Source organism: Accipiter gentilis, chromosome 12 (assembly GCF_929443795.1).
Source record: "Accipiter gentilis chromosome 12, bAccGen1.1, whole genome shotgun sequence".
Taxonomy (NCBI): domain Eukaryota; kingdom Metazoa; phylum Chordata; class Aves; order Accipitriformes; family Accipitridae; genus Astur; species Astur gentilis.
This window is the reverse complement of record NC_064891.1, coordinates 571,945-588,063: the sequence shown is the minus strand read 5'-3', so window position 1 is coordinate 588,063 and position 16,119 is coordinate 571,945. Positions and strand designations below refer to the sequence as shown.

The 16,119-nt window shown below is 37.3% G+C and overlaps 1 protein-coding gene across 3 annotated transcripts in view; it reads left to right on the top strand.

The window, feature by feature from the left end:
* Positions 1 to 16,119, top strand: part of LOC126044693 (uncharacterized) — a 65,729-nt gene that overhangs the window by 43,836 nt on the left and 5,774 nt on the right. For 2 of the 3 annotated variants that reach the window (XM_049814764.1, XM_049814763.1), the window contains exons 14-18: positions 2,809 to 2,848; positions 4,368 to 4,419; positions 7,650 to 7,761; positions 12,863 to 12,946; positions 14,475 to 14,598. In XM_049814764.1, coding sequence (XP_049670721.1) covers positions 2,809 to 2,848; positions 4,368 to 4,419; positions 7,650 to 7,761; positions 12,863 to 12,946; positions 14,475 to 14,598 — 412 coding nt within the window. Of the gene's footprint in view, positions 1 to 2,808; positions 2,849 to 4,367; positions 4,420 to 7,649; positions 7,762 to 12,862; positions 12,947 to 13,574; positions 13,615 to 14,474; positions 14,599 to 16,119 lie in introns of those variants that run through there. The other variant, XM_049814765.1, reaches the window with a different exon arrangement.

Sequence of the window (16,119 nt, the reverse complement as noted above, 5' to 3'; positions counted from 1 at the left end):
ATGACAAATTATTCATGTCATTGTAGATAAAGATAAGTCTTCTTCCAGAAAGGAGGGAGGGAAAGCATCTGCACAGATATTTAAGCAGACAGCGTAAAGTAAGCATAAAGTACAGCATGAGTAGATCTTTTTAAAGAAGGTGTCTTGGGACAACAGTTGATCTAAGGAGATGACAGTTAACTTAGCAGAAGTAGCTCTGGCCATAGTGACAAGCCGTTGTGCTTCACCTTCCATTGCCTTCTTTCAGTTTTACTGGAGAAACGTAATGGGCATCTGAGCCCTGGATTGAGGTGAGGTGTTGTGCTGTAGTGTTGTTTACACAAATAACAAATCACTGATTATAAGCCATAATCAATTTAAGATTTCCTTCATCTTTTCTGCCTGAAGTCTAAATAGGAATTGCATGTAGATAAAATTAAATTGTACTTGCAAACACTCCCATCTTACTTATGGTAATATAAACAATGGATTGGATAATCGTAAGATGGAAATTAATAATGATGCAGCAGGGATTTTGGTGTAGCTTTGTGACAATTGCATTTATGTGCGGGGTAGCTGTAGTATCTCCAGAGGCAGATCTGCTGTTACAGTAGCTTGGAGGAGCAGCAGCAGCAGATTATTGTAGCCTTGAGGTGTGAGCAGTGGTTGCTCTTACATGGATTGTTTTCTTGTCAGTGTTTAGAGAACTGCTTTGTTGTATGAGCCAAGTTCCATTGTGTGAGAGTAGGCAAGTGAAGAGCTTTCTTTGAGAGCTTTCAGGAAGTTGAAATTGATGTCAGAGCAAAATCTGGTATCCTTAATGAGCAGTTCAGCTGCCTAGCAGGAAGTGAGCCATGTGACAATCCACAGATAATTTCAAGTAACTAACTTTATGAACCTATATTTTCAACATGACCTTATCATATCCAGCCTCCTCCCCCAACAACCTAAATAAACAAAGTAGGTGCATAATTCAGTAAAATAACTGCAGTTGGTTTTAATGTTGAATGGCAGTTTTCTGCTTGAATGAGTGCACGGGTAATACGTATAGTGCTGGATCTTCACTGAATTGTTTGAAATTGTGTAGTGCTAATTAATGTAAGGGATTCTTTCACATTCTATCCACTACCACATTTTTTGCAGCAGAACTTACGAGGTAGGGAGGTGGTTATTCATGGCTGCTTTTTGTTGAAGGCATTCTTTTTTTTTTTCTGTACTGAAAAACACCATAGGCTTTTTAGGGAAAGAGGGGGAGTTAATACAAACACCCCTAATCCTTTCCAATTGTTCTCAACTGTAGCACCTTCTAAAGGCTGCTGTTTTTTGAGGTTGGTTGGTTGGTTTGTTTTTTCAGCCTCTGGCTAAAAATACAGTCAGTGAAGTCTGTTTATCTTGTGAATTAGTTATAATGTGCAAGTACTGTACTAGCACACTGGCCAAGCTGGCAGAGTGATTATGGACTAGTCTTAGGCAAAAGACCTCTTCTATAACTTTAGGTTTATTTACGGTAATTGCCATCTCTGAATCAGTCATTCAGATGTGCACTGAATTTTAGTTTTGTTTATCCCAAGTGTGTCTCCGATTATAGAGCAGGGTGATCAAGGTAAGGACTACGTAACAGCATCCCTCTTCAAAAACTTCATTAAAACACCTTGTTCACCACTATTTCAGGGAAATCACTTCCAATGAATGTGAATATGGTAAGGCTCTAATCTATGCTATGTTGTACCATCATCTATGCTGCTTCTGGTATGTGTCCACCTTACCAAGGCACTGAATCCAAGCTAAAACAGCCTGCTGAGAAGTAGAGGTTATCAGTATAGTACCACAACAGCATGGTTACATGGGTTTTAGTCTGTTTGAAGCACAGAGGGAATTCACACCTGGAGGAAGCATGAAGCCCGTTTTAGCCAGGATTAATCTGGGTAGATATACCAGCTTTCCACAACATTTGTTTTTAAGGGACTGCTTAACATACTTATTAATTCCTAGACTGATGTAATGTATTCACTTAACTGTTTCTTTCCCCTGCAATCCTATATGGAGCTCTGATGTATCCTGCATGTATGCTATCCATGCCAGAAAGAAGGGTGAGAAGCTATGCTTAGGATGAGGAGATCAGAACTGTTTCTTTCGGAAATACTAAGCTCGGCAGATGGGTTTAATGGTAATAAAGCCTGGCAACCTAGTACTGAGAATAAACAAAAGTCTAATCACAGTGCTGACTTACTGCAAATCTGGGATCATGCTAGTGACTTAAGCCCCTCAATTACCTATGTATCAAAGAGAGAGAATGAGATCTGCAGTACCCAGCACCTTAAAAAAGTGAAGTTAGCCAATGAAGATGCTAAGAGAAAGGTGCAAGTTAACATGAAACAGTTACTCTAATAAGTAAAGTCTTATTAAACAAGTATTAAAAGGAACTGTGGTTCAGGTCAGAATTGTTTTTCTGCTCTCTTTAAAAATCAATAAACCAACAGCAACAAAAAAACCAAGGCCAAGTTCTTTTTCTATCAAATATATCGCCTGACTGGCATTGGTATACAAAATATTTGGAAGAATAACCTAAAGATTTAGTTTATACTTCACTTTTAAAATATTCATTTTTTTGTTAAAAGTCACAGCACCTTTTACGTGTTTTGCCTTTTTAACTGTTGTATAAAATGTTCAATTTTATTAATTTATGTGAACATATGTAATTTGCTAGATATTTTCCAGTACTTATTAAACGTGCATTTTAGGAATGATTCAAGCTATGAAAAGCTCTGAGCTCTAGTGTTTTGAAGATGGCTTTAACAGTTCTTTTGTGAATTTCATTTCCATTTCCAGCACCTGGCCTCACTGGAATTGTTGGAGGGCGCCCCAGAGTGTAAGTTAATTTCTGATCGTTAACTTGTGGTAATGTGTGATGGTAGTGTTCCTACCACTCACCATCACAAGCTTCCCCATCTTGAAACAGCAACCACAGAAGCAACTAAAGTTTTTCCATTGCACACTATGCTTAGTAACTGATAACAAGATAGTAGTGAGTGCTACAATATACATATGCAAATTGTAAATTTTTGTATTGAATTATTGAATATGAGTTACTTAAGTCTCTGATCAGCTCATAACAATGTCTTTGCTTAATGAGCTGTAGGGAGAACTTTAAATATGACTCTGTGGCAGGGCAGTAGCTCAAGCATGTGCTAATACATGCAGATTTCTGGACCAGATTTCTCTTGTACCTGTTAGGTCGGAATATGGGCACAGCAAACTTATGTCTGTACTAGCCCACTTCACCTAGAAATGTGAGGTCAAATGTCCCAGAACATCCACAAAATGTCAGTATGAACCCATGTCGTGGTTTCAGCCCGGCCGGTAACAAAGGACCATGCAGCCGCTCGCTCACTCCTCCGCCCTCCTCCGGTGGGATGGGGAGGAGACGGAGGAGAGAAAAGGAGAAGAAACTGGAACCTCGAGGTTGCGATAAAGTCAGTTTACTGGGACAAACACAAAGAGATTACAACAACAACAACGGCACTAATGAAAAAAAAAGTATACAAAAAGAGTGATGCACAGTGCAACTGCTCACCACCCGGGACCCGACGCTCCGCCACTTCCCCCACCGAAAACAGAGACCACCCCCCGGCCCGCTCCCCATTTATATACTGGGCAGGATGTCACATGGTATGGAATAGCTCCTTGGCTAGTTCAGGTCAGCTGCCCCGGCTATGCCCCCACCTCCCAGATTCCTGTAAAAATTAACTCTATCCCAGCTGAACCCAGGACAACCCATTACATGAGTGAGCTGAACAGAATAACGTTGAGCATATTTTAAAAATAAATAAATTAAAAAATCCTGATTCAGTATTTGATTCACTATTTTTCTAGATATGGCTAAAATCTGCTGTTGATTTATATGCTCACCTTTTCCATACTTACTTATGACAGCATCCAAAACTTTCCTGTCCCTAAGCAAATACTTTGATATGTCTGTCTTACACATGAAGATAGGGGAAGAAACTGTGGATGTGTTTCCAGTAGCTCTGTGTAACTAGCCTAGGTATCAATGTGGGGCTAATGACAGTGCAATAGACTTCAGTGTCATGAATTGCATCCTTTGTCAAGAAAATATTTTTGGTGTTTCAGCTACCCCTCCCCCAAATTGTCCTTTTTTTCTTTTTTTCTTTTAAACAAAATCCTACTTTCTTAATAATGAAATGTAAGGAATTTCTACATTTTTCTGACTTTCCAAAATTGTTTGGAAAACCATCACTAGTCATGGCTAAACAGCTTTAAATTTCCCAAGTGTTTGTCTGGTGTATGAATAGTCTAAAGATGTATGATCTGACATTTTCATTAATTTCTGGTTAAATGCATTTATGCTTTTTATTTTGTGTGTCTAGGTCTCCAGTTTTGAAGCCATTTTTCTTCTATTATCCCAAAAGCAATGTTCAGGTAACACTTACTGCTTAGAGACTGCTCTATTCTCTTTGAAGTAATTTGAAAAATTCTGCTGACTCTGGCATTTTTTGGTGACTTTCAGTCCTAAAACTGCAAAGTATTCTGGTAACTCTGATTAAAAAATATTTTCCCAGAGACTAATGTTATTCACACAGAATGTTTTACAACAGTTTGAACTTGCCACACTGGCATTTTAATTGATGCAAGATACTTCAAAATTCACAGCAAAATTGAACTTCCCTTTTCAGGTTCCTGGAATTGTAGGTCTGAGTTATTTTTACTGCATTTGCAAAGAGTGCTTATGAAAATTACATATTTTTTTTGAAAGTTAATGGTCCTTTTTAAGGCAATTGGGTGTTCAGAGAGTTGAACATTAATCTTGAGAACCTGTACAAGTCGTCTGACTCTTTGGAGCATCTATATTTTGTATATATTACTGGAAATAAGTATTAAAATGGTGAATTTCCCCAGATTTGCACAGGTTTTACCTTAGTAGAGAGTTGGGTCTTTTCCTTCAAAATACCCTTTCTATAATACTAGGAGTATTAATTTCTGCTCTTGCCTGTATTGCAAAAAACTGTAAAATTGCAAAAGCCTGTGCGACTGTTGTGATGAGTATCATGGAGGAGCCCGTGAATAAGATTTCTCTGTGGCCCTATTCAGTTCATAACAATAGTTTCTTTCAGTCTGAGACGTTACGGTTCAGATGACTAGGCAGCCCTAGGTGAGAAATTGCAGGGTAAGATGAAACGTTGAGCTAGAGCCCTACTTCTTTTCCATTACACATGTACCTCTGTCTAGATTGAAGTCTTCAAGATAAACTTGAAGAAACTGGTTTTACTGAAAACATAAAGTGTTTGGATTTATAAATGTTGCTTTTCTGAATGCTTAGTTTATGCTTTGGAGACAGCAGACAAAACTGCACATATGCCTTTCTTTTTCCAAGGCCTTTAACTGACTTGTAGCTATTGCATTCATCTCATGCCCAGGCATCCTAGTAATGATGCTTCTCACTCAGTAAGAGCTTTCTCACTCATTCACCATCAAGGAAGTGGCCAAAGGCCAGAATGTTGGTCTGTGTTAGACCACAGGTATTGTGACAGGCTTCTGCTAAGGGTGGTGAAGGGAAGCCTTAAGAGGACAGGCAGCAAGTGAAAAGGTGAGAGGTGAACAAACAACTAACAATTGATTTTAAAAACCCCAACTTTATAAAACAATTACCAGCAATCAATTTAAGTGTTCTAAGCATTTCAGAAGAGGACTGTTTCATTTTCATTTTCTAACATGCATACAGTGCTTAGCACAAATAAGCCCAGATGTTACATTTTTCTTTGAGTAGTACTCTGGGAAATCATTTAGGATTAATTTTACAGAGGATGTGCTATTTATTTATTAAAACTAAGTTTATAAACTGTGCATAATGGAAAAGCGTTTAAAAAAAACCCCACCTTTCTTGTTGTTTAAAGAAGTTCAAGTACTTATTTTTATTGTCACTTACATTTTGCTTCATAAAGATGGCTTGTCTTTGCCAAGTTTAATATGAAATTATTATCTTTATGGAAGTTTAGCCTACTGCTGTTTTGTTCATCAAACTAAATGTAAACTTACTAATTAGCACTGTGTTCCAGACTTGGTAAAATGCTGTTGAGATTAAATAGTAACCTAATGTATCAGGGAAAGAAAGCAGTGTCTTATCTCCTCTTTTCAATACAGAAAATCAAAATCCTTGTGCTATGTAACTAATCTGAATGCACTGATATGCTATTAACAAAATGCCATGTGACCTATCACTGTTGTACTGCAGTAATATTAAAGGTTACGTAAAAGTGTGGTGTAAGTGATCCAAGTCCTTGATTCAAAGTTTTAGCCATGTATTAACAATAATGGTCTAGCTAGAGATTACAGAGTAAGTAAGGTATGAATTAACTGCTTTTCTAGATTGGAAGTTCTGTTACAAAGAGTCTAGTTGCTCTAGTTCAGCATTTGACCTAAAACCAAAAGAACTCCTTAAGGAGATTTTCAGATATGTTAACATTGCCACAGTGGGTTCTTTTGTTTTGTGTTTGATAACACCTTTCTGAGTGTCAGTTTGGATTCAATATCTCATTTGTTGTTTCCACTGCTCTTATGCAATTGTCCTGATTTTATCATAGATCACCAGTGGTTTTACAGTGCAAACAGTAGGTTTTTTCCATGTGTGCTTTTTCATGTTTAAAAAGTAACCTAAAACTTTTCCCTAGGGAGAAAAATTTCAGCAATCCTACTAAAGGCAAGAACAGCTTTTCTGAAATATTTTTTTTTAACCTTCCTCTTGCATAAGCATTGGAGGTCTTTGTCACTATTAACTATACTCTAAAAACAATCTTAAGAAAGAGGACTGAGTAGAATTATCTTGCATTTGCTGACAACTGCTGCAGCTAAGTTGGTGTATATTGTTTTGTTGTGGCAGTGTAACTGGCTTGTATGTCTGAGTCTTTAGTACGGGGAGTCCTCCGATACAGATGAAGGGGATGCAGTTAATTTTTCTACGTGATTGTGCTATATGATTTAACCAGAGAAACTTTTCTTACATCTTAAGTGAATAGCCCAATTGGCTAATGAAATAGCACACTGGAGTCTGTATTTTTTCAGATTTCTTTTGGGGGTGGCTAAGGAGAGCTCATAATGCAAGATGAACAGCATGGCATTTTTTTATTTCATATTTTCATCTCAATGTAAACCCAAAATATCCAGTACTGATTTATCTTTTTTTGTAAGGTGCTTTCACAAAACTTATTTGAAGATGAATACAGGATCCAGAGAGAAGTTTGTCATTAATACAGACAGTGACATTAAGAAGAAAAGGGGATTATATCATAGAAGAGCTGGAAGCTTTCAAGTTTTGGGATCCAGTTGTCAAGAGCTGCAACGCAAAATTCCATGTAGTGCTGCTGTACATAGAGGGACATGGAAGGAGAGAAATTTGTCTTCCTTTAAAATATACCCAACAGGATAGAGCATTTCTTTGTTTTTTATGGTTTTTTTTCCCTACACAAAGATTTCTTTTAGGTTTATAATGGATCATTATTGTTACTATGACTTTTTAAAAGGGAGCAGCAGAACATTATCCGTAAAGCTGTTACTGAAAATGTGCCAGATTAATACGTAATTAGAAATATGCTTTATTTATTCACATCACACTGGACTTATAATTTGACAGTTTGAAAATGGATATTTTTTTCCAGATCAACCTATTTTTAAATGGGCAGCATGTTGAGACATTTGAGGAGGATCTCACGTTTACATCAGATGAGGTTGTTTCATTTGACCCACCTGAGATTAGCAGTGAATTGAAAGGTATGTTCATCTTTTTATTTGTGAATGTATCATTTGCTATCTTTGTCCTGGAAAATCATGTGCTGGATTTTGTCTGTGAAACATATTTTACCTCTTTATACTATATGTTTTTAAGTCCATTGCAAAACACTTAAGCTACTTTTCTTGGAAGGAAGAAGGTTAGCATCACACAGTATAAAATGTATTTGAGGCTATAAATATGTAAGTAAATTGTTATTCAAAAAACCTAAGCCTTAGACACAACTGAAGACAGTTGAACGCTGGCTTGAAATTGAAACATGGTTTCAAAATATACTGCAATCTTACTTTGTTAATTTTGGAAATAGTTGGTTTTACTTTACATCAAAATGGTTGTGTTCAGAATGGAGGACAGACTTACAGAATGCTTAGCATTTAGATAATTAAAATTTGGCCCTATTCTATACGGCAGCCTTCACAAAATGAACAAGAATGGGATCAGCCTGAAACTGGTGACTTTTAAAGAAAACATGCTAGGCTAATGATCCAGCATGTTAATTGCTGTGTTGCTGTTAGACTTGTCTAACCAAATTCTCTGCAGAAAGAAGAAAAAGCTTGAGAAGGGCAAACCAGTGAGCTGAATGGAACAGGTCAGGCTGTCTGCAATGAAAAGGAAGTGTTCAGAGTCGTTCATACAAGCTAGGTCCTAGGTTACATATTATTGGAAGTGCTAGACACTTGAAAATTTTTATATTCTTTCTAATGGCAGAACTATATACAGTGTTTCTTAATGTGTAGCACACTTCATAATTCCCTTTTGGTCCAAACAGAATCTTTCATTACCTTATTCCTGCTCACCAGAGAAATGAGAGAATTAATTTAAAGCTGTGGATTGATATTTTCAAATCTAAATCAGGTGACTGTATCTAAAGATTACTTGTTAGAAATATTTCTAAAAATAATACTAATGCTGAAAGAGTAATTCAGCTATTTAATTCTGTGTATACTCAAAAAATTAATGCTGTGAAGGCACCAGTATATTAAGATCTATTCTGGATTCCAGACACAGGTGAGTAGTACTTCACAAAACTGGTAATACAATAGTGTAACAACTAATTATAAGTTAGTAGGGTATGTCCTGTATCATGTAGAGGAATTCTTAAATACACATATGACTGTTTATTGCCATTTGAAAGTCACTGATACTGGGTGCCTGATTGCCATGCATGAGTTCGTTTTCTCCATCTATTCAAACATCTCTTCAATGCGGTGATCTAGGTGTTGTGCAGAAACAAGTTAAACTCTTCAGTATGTTTTCAGCTCTTATGTCTCTTGTAAATCTAATGTCACACCAGAATCTTTCTGATACCTGGGAGTTCCTAGGAGGGCAGTGAGGCATTCGCATCATCAAACTGGGCTAGTTAAGGAATAGGTAGTCATTGTTCTGTTTAATAAAGGGGTTAGCAAAGGTCCTGGTATTCCCCTACACACACACACACACACACACACACACACACCCCCCCACAAGGTGACTACAGTGCTAAATATTGGAGAAACAAGAAGCTATTAGACTCCCTGTTGCCGCCTTATCATTTGAGAAGACTTTCTGAGGTGCCTGACATCGGCATTTAAGTACTGAATTTGTAAGGCTTTATTCAGGCAAAACCCCACTTTTGAGGGACAGCAGAGCTCCTCCAGTTGTTTGAGATGGATCTCTAAACTTTTGCCCTTAGTTGTAAATAGAAGTGTATGTAACTAAATACTTACCTACTTCTGTGGCTTAACGCATGGACAGCATGGATGAGAAATAGACAAATGGGTTAGACTGTAAAAGGAGTAACTTCTGCTGAAACATTTTCTGTCAGCATTTTGTAAGGAGGGAAGTATTTTTCTTAGTTTCATGGTTATCTCAAGTGTGATGGACTGTTAGTTGTCTTTGAATAGATAAGAGAAATATGTGAAAATGGATTTAAAAAATGCTGCTAGATGCGGTTCTGGGAGGGTGGAATTTGAATTTAGCATTTGCCCTAGCTTTGAAGGGAATTCTTTTGTAGATTTTTTTAAGATGTTTATTAAATAAAAACAATTTCCTGATAAACAGATCATGAAAGATAAATCAATTAGGGTAATAATAAATGAGAACACCAGAACACTCTCTTGAACTGGTTTTGTTTAAAGGGGGACCGTCAAAGACTGTGTAAAATATCTGGTGGAGAAAAGACTTCTACAGCTTATACAATTTAAACTTTGTCATACTTCAGCCTTTGAAGAAGCACTACATTATTTTTTCTTGAATTGTATATCGCATGAAATTATTAAAAATAAAATAATGTGAACTCTGTGGTCTATGAAGTGTGGTAGTCTTGTCCAAAATGAACAATGAGCTTTAGCTGGACTTTTTCAGATCCTCTCTCAATAGAGATTTTTAATCAAAAATAATATTCCCCAATTAAATAAATACACCCTTTAATATTTTTCTGCCAAGTTTCATGGCACATCGCTGCTTGCATTTTTCATGGAAGTGAACATGGAAAAGACAGTGAGCATCAAGCTTAAAGCAAACCTGTGGCAACTTTTTCATTGTGTGCTTTCACCATTTCAAATTGCAGGCTGCCGTGACCTGCTAACAAGAATTGTTGTGGCAGACTAAACTATAATCACTCTTTCAGCTCATCTTTGACAGTGACCCAATATATGTTATAAAACTTTCGGTCTTAAAGCAGTTTAAGCTGATACGTTGTTTGGGGTGTGGGTAGATGTTCTCTTTCCAGTCCAGCTGTGCCAGTAGAAGAGGTCGCTGCGGTGAGCCCCCAGTTGTTCGTTATTGTTTTCCCTGTTATTGGCACTCAAATGTGCCAGAAAAGCTACTCTTGTAAGTGTTGCCTGATCCATTTCAACCAATTAAGTACCATGAACGAAGATACACTATACAAATTATGTGTCATCTTGTAGTGAGGCGTTTTTGTCATCCACAGTATCTCCCACCTCATGCCCCAATGAACTTTTGGGATCTGTCCAGCTGCCGCTGCCATTGATTTGCAGCCTTCCTTTCTGGTGGGGACAATGAATACTGCAGCCAGTAGGATTTGGACATAGTTTCTTTCTTACCCAGCTTTGCTAAAGCTCTTTAGGTCAGCTTGGCTCATGTCTGAGGAGTCAGCAGTTCTGTTTGGGCAGGAAGGACTTGAAGGTAATGATGATTTGGCTAGGGCTGGGTTTACCTGATCACCTGATGCAGTTCACAGAATGCATATCTACCCATGCCTTAATAGTTAGGTGCACTTTAATTTAAATCATACTTGAACTTACCACAGTGTTAATTTTGGTTTTAAGTATAATTTAGAAATTCATTTGTATCCTGAGGGTGAATTTAAATCAGTATAGTTACACTTCTTAATACAGTCTGCCATTGGCCAGCATTTAGAGCATAACATCTTTACTATTGGGTCTCTTACTCCCTAAAATTTAAAACAAAACTACAAAACCAGCACAGTATTTTCATGCAGAAGCAATAACAATACACAAAAGATACACTGATGCATTTTCAATTGGATTGGGTCTTGCAGTGTGAAGTTTGTCCTACATAATTGATTTACAAGACCCTCTCTTCGATTCCTTTAAATTTGACAGTCTTTAACACATTAGACTGAAATTTTCTGTGACAAACATGTGCCCAGGGCTGAATTGTTCAATGTTTAAAATTAAAAAAAAAAAAAAAAATTTTTTTGGACATTTGTCAGTTTCTTTCTGTGGCTGCCACCAGCAGCTGTTGCACCAGCGGTTGTGACAGAAAGCAAAGCAGGAAGGCGGTCACTTCCCTGTTTACATGTTCCCCCTGCTGGTGTCCAAGGAGCAGGGAGCGGGGGAGAGCTGCCGCCTGCATGCAGAAGGATGAGAAAATGACCAGAAGGGGACAGAGGAGAGGGCAAGTGAGGGGTGAGAAGTCTACTGCGAGTCAGGAGCGTAGGTGAGTCTGTTAGAGGTGCTGGGACTGAAAAGCCAAGGATGCCAGGAGAGCTGATATGGCCATAGGGAAGTTAGCTCAGAAGCAAAACAGGCTGGAAATTGCTAGATTCTTACCACCTAAAAACTGGGATATAACCTATGCTTCAAGTTTCAATATTATGCTGCTATCAGCAAATAACTGAAACTCAGTGGCAAAGTGAGCGCTTCATGTCTCACTTAGGGGAACAGCAACTAGATGGTGACAGCCTACTAGTAATCTTAGTAATTAATGATGGCAAGAGATCCGTGCTATGAGACTTAACCATCAAACCTCACATATAAACTGTGCAGATCCCACAATATTGAATTTCTGGATTTGGGCAGGAGTGGGTTTGCTTTTTTTGATATGTAAATGGATAAAAATAATACTTAATATGAACTCTGTTCAATGAAGTGCAGCAATCTTAATGTTCCTAAAGGCTCGAAAGTCCAATACTTGGACGTCGACAAGTTAAAAAATTAAGACTAGCTTCCTATAGAGCATGCATTTATGACCATTTATGACTTTTTCTTATCCAATACTAAGATATTTACAAAATCAGTACTTTGAAAAAGAAATCTTGGGTTTCTTCTACACAGCTGAATAAGTAACTGTTATGACAGTGCATATGAAAGTGAGAGATGTGTTGTCTTGAAAAGGAATTTTAAATTGTGACTGTTTTCTACAGACATTATCAGAATAAACAGCCATTACAGAATTATCAAGACAGTAGCAACTACGTGTATTTTCCACCTGCACTGAAAGCAGAAATATCAGTGTGTTAAGGGGACAAAAGTTGTCAGCTAGTCAAGAAATTACAAGTAGCTGCTGTGCCTCCTTCAGAGATACCACATTGCTAAGACCAAGATGAATTTTCATATTCAAGGGTGGTGGAAGAGGGGGTGCCTGGCACAGCATTCAGCTGTAAAAAGGTAAAAGGGATTTGGGAGACAGAGCAGGAGGGATCAATTTTGTAATTTTGGCCCTCAGCCTCACCTCTTGTTCTCCGGATGTTCCTGCAGGAAGAAAGCTTTGGAAATGTTTTCAGGAGTACTGCAGACAATGCAGAAAGTATACCCTTAAAATGACAGTTACTTCTTCAAAATGTACTATTATTTGTAGCTATCATTAAAATGCATTCATTTTTATATTGTATAGATCTGCCAAGTGGTCCACATACTTATCGCTTAGAAGATCTTGCCTATACTAGAAGTGGAGACAAAGGCAACTCTGCAAACATAGGTATTTTTCTTTTTCTTGCTTTCTGAAGCGATGTAAGATTTTCACATGAGAGTTACATAGCAAGTGCTCTTCCTATTTTTTTTTTTAAATCTCTCACATCACTTAATTTGTTGGGGTTTTTTGTCTCTGTGCTGAAACAAAAAATAATCTGTATAAAACAAGGATTTTACTAATGAAGTATCTGCAGTTTTCTGTTTAGCAGCTGTTGAAATCTGAGGTACTAAATAAAAATACTTGCATGTCATACTACAAAGAAAGATGTTTGTTTAGGGTTGCAAAGTTGAGCTCCTCAAAGATAAGAAATGCCTTTTTAAGGTTTCCTTTACACATTAGTTGCTACTCCTTCATGTGTATGTGTTATGTAATGTAATCTCTTGGTTGTGTGATCATGTATAATATTTCCATACATGAATATTGTAACACGTTTATGGCTAAAACATTGACAGTGTTAGGAAATACCGAAGTTGTTCTTACATGTAAGAGAATGTTTTTATTATATTGTAAATCCAAATGGTGTATTTCAGTGTGCAGTCTCTCTACATTGATTGTGCTGCTGCTTGCATTGTTTAATAATTCCTTCTATTCCTTACTTCTGCATGCAACAATTGGCTCTCTTACTTGTTGGAAGATGAGAGCGTGTGGTGTTCAAAGCTCATTATGAATTAAAGGTGCGTTTGGGATTTGATTTGCTATTAGCTGTCATGCTAAAACTGATTAATTTTGTTCATTTATATTTAGGAATATAGTTTTCTTGTCCTTGTTTGTGAAACTGTTTTTTGGGTTGAAGAATGAAGGAACGTTGATTTTTTTTTTCTTCTTTTTTTTTTTTTTCGTTTCCCCATGGTTGACCACTGTTGCAACGTAGCATTGCCAAATCATGAATGATACTTAGCTAATAGACTTCCTCAGATACAAAGACACTACTGCTTTATTACAGAACAACAATAACAACAACAAACTTGACCTCTAAGATTAACTTAGCTTTGAAGTCCTTAGATAAAAAGATCCCTGTGACACAAATCTGCTTTCTTGATCCTGCTGTGGAACCTCAGCTTCAGCATAAAGTTACCTGAAGTTTATGAAAGCTTATTTACAGCAATAAAAATGTAATTGTGATTTCTCACACTTATGTCAGGATCTCGTGCAAGGAGTGGGGCAATGCCTTGTTATGGTTAATTGTGATTACTTGTCTAAGCCTTGCAAACCATTTAGGGGAAGAGAACTGCCTGTGGGGTGTTTGTTCTGATGTTCTTTAGGTGTCTTGCAGTGGCAGGGACTGTTTGCAGCCTGAAAAAGTCCAATAATCACTTAGTCTGGGAGCATTCTTTCATGTCATGCTCCACACTACCTTTCTACTGACAGAGAGAAAGCTGTCATGCTATAGTTTTTTTTTTATTCAGGAGCTCATTAAAGAGGATCTGTATGTACAGTTTCAGTTAAGAGGAGGATCTCAAATCAGTTTTGAAAGGATAAATACAAATTGGTTTTCACAGCTCCTATTCCAACTAACACCAGTTATACCTAACAGGTGTGATAGCACGGCATCCCCTCTACTATCCATACCTAAAGAAAACTTTAACTGCTCAAGCCCTGGAGAATTACTTCCAACACCTTTTAGAGCAAGAAAAACCCGAAGAAGAACTAGTAAGAAGGTGAGTAGCTTGCTGCTCAGTCCACAGTTGTATGGTAGGTAAGTGATGGTATCAGAGGTTATCTTAAAGTATGTTAACATAAATACTGCAAACCTGTGTGTATTGTCTTAAATATTTTTTATGTATCTTTCTTTGCCTTTTTAAATAACAGCCTGAGCAATAGTTATTGAAAAAGAACATGAACTTGGGCCTCTCCTGAAGCTGGACAAAGGCAGTGAATCTCTTTAGTGAAGGCATTTAAATTCCCAGAAATAGCATATTAGTGTTGGGGCTATTTCTTTGTTTTGTTCCACTACAGAATGTCTACAAAATAGAAATAACTTCTAATGTCCTTTGAGAAATGTATCTTTCCTTTGGTTTTGAATATTTGGAGGCTGCAGGAGCCTTAGTAACTGAAGCTTCCCAAGCCTCAGAGCCACTGTAGAGTTGGGAGTTTGAAATCCCTAAACCACCTGAAAGACATTCATGCAGCCAGTACAGACTGGAACCCAAACCTACCTGATCGACCATCACAAACGCCTTATCCTAACCCTCTCTCGGCAAAACATTTTCATCTTTATGAAGTTCACTCACTTTAGAGAAAGTATTCCTTTGAGTACCCCACTCTCACCTACTTTTTTGCCATATATACCAAGCCAGAATTTGAAGAAAAAAAACCCAGCTAATTTCCCTTTTTAAAATATGACAGAGAGTACATCCTAAACAGGACACTTTCACCTGGTATTCATCTACAAAAGAATATCCTCTGCCAGCAGACGGCATATGTAACATTTTTGTTTTCGTGGTATCTTTGGCTGGTGCTCAGGGTCTTTCCTGGGGACTGGGAAATGAGACATATACTGTTCTTGTAGTGTGAGGTAATAGGGCTCATTCTCTTAAGGGTGTCCAATAAAACAATCAACAGATTTTAAACCTTTTTCTCTATTTAAAAACAAACAAAAGCTTAATATTGCAACAGACCATTCAGTCTTCTAAAACCTGTTTTGATACAGAGTCAATTATTCTGCAAATAGGGAGATTCTGCCAAAATCATTATATATTGCCATGGGTAATGGATAAACTGTTAAGTGTCTTTTTGCTTCTTTAAAGAGCTTCAGTCAGAAAGGTGCAGCTCAAAGCTCAGAGAGAGCTTGGAGTTATTTTAACCCCCAATCTTTGAGTTGTAAGTGCTGTTCTTTGTCTTCACAAGCAGCTCAGTGCAGATCTCGCCCATTGTTTTGTAAATGCTAACAAATCTATGTATCTAATAAATTGTGATACCAAGAAATGTAACTGAATTTCCTGTGAAACAGAGCAGAGAAGGGAAGAAATCAAAAATGTCACAACTCCTAATGATACTTTTAGAAATTGATTCGTTGTTGTTCCTTAATGCTGTTTACGTTCAAAAAATAAAAGTTGAAATTTGCTGTGTCTGGATGAAGCCAATTTATTTTGATTAATTAGATTATCTGTTCCTGGGTTTGGCTTCCTTTAATGATGTGATAATGGAGCTCTGTGAGTGAATTGAAAAACTACTGGGGA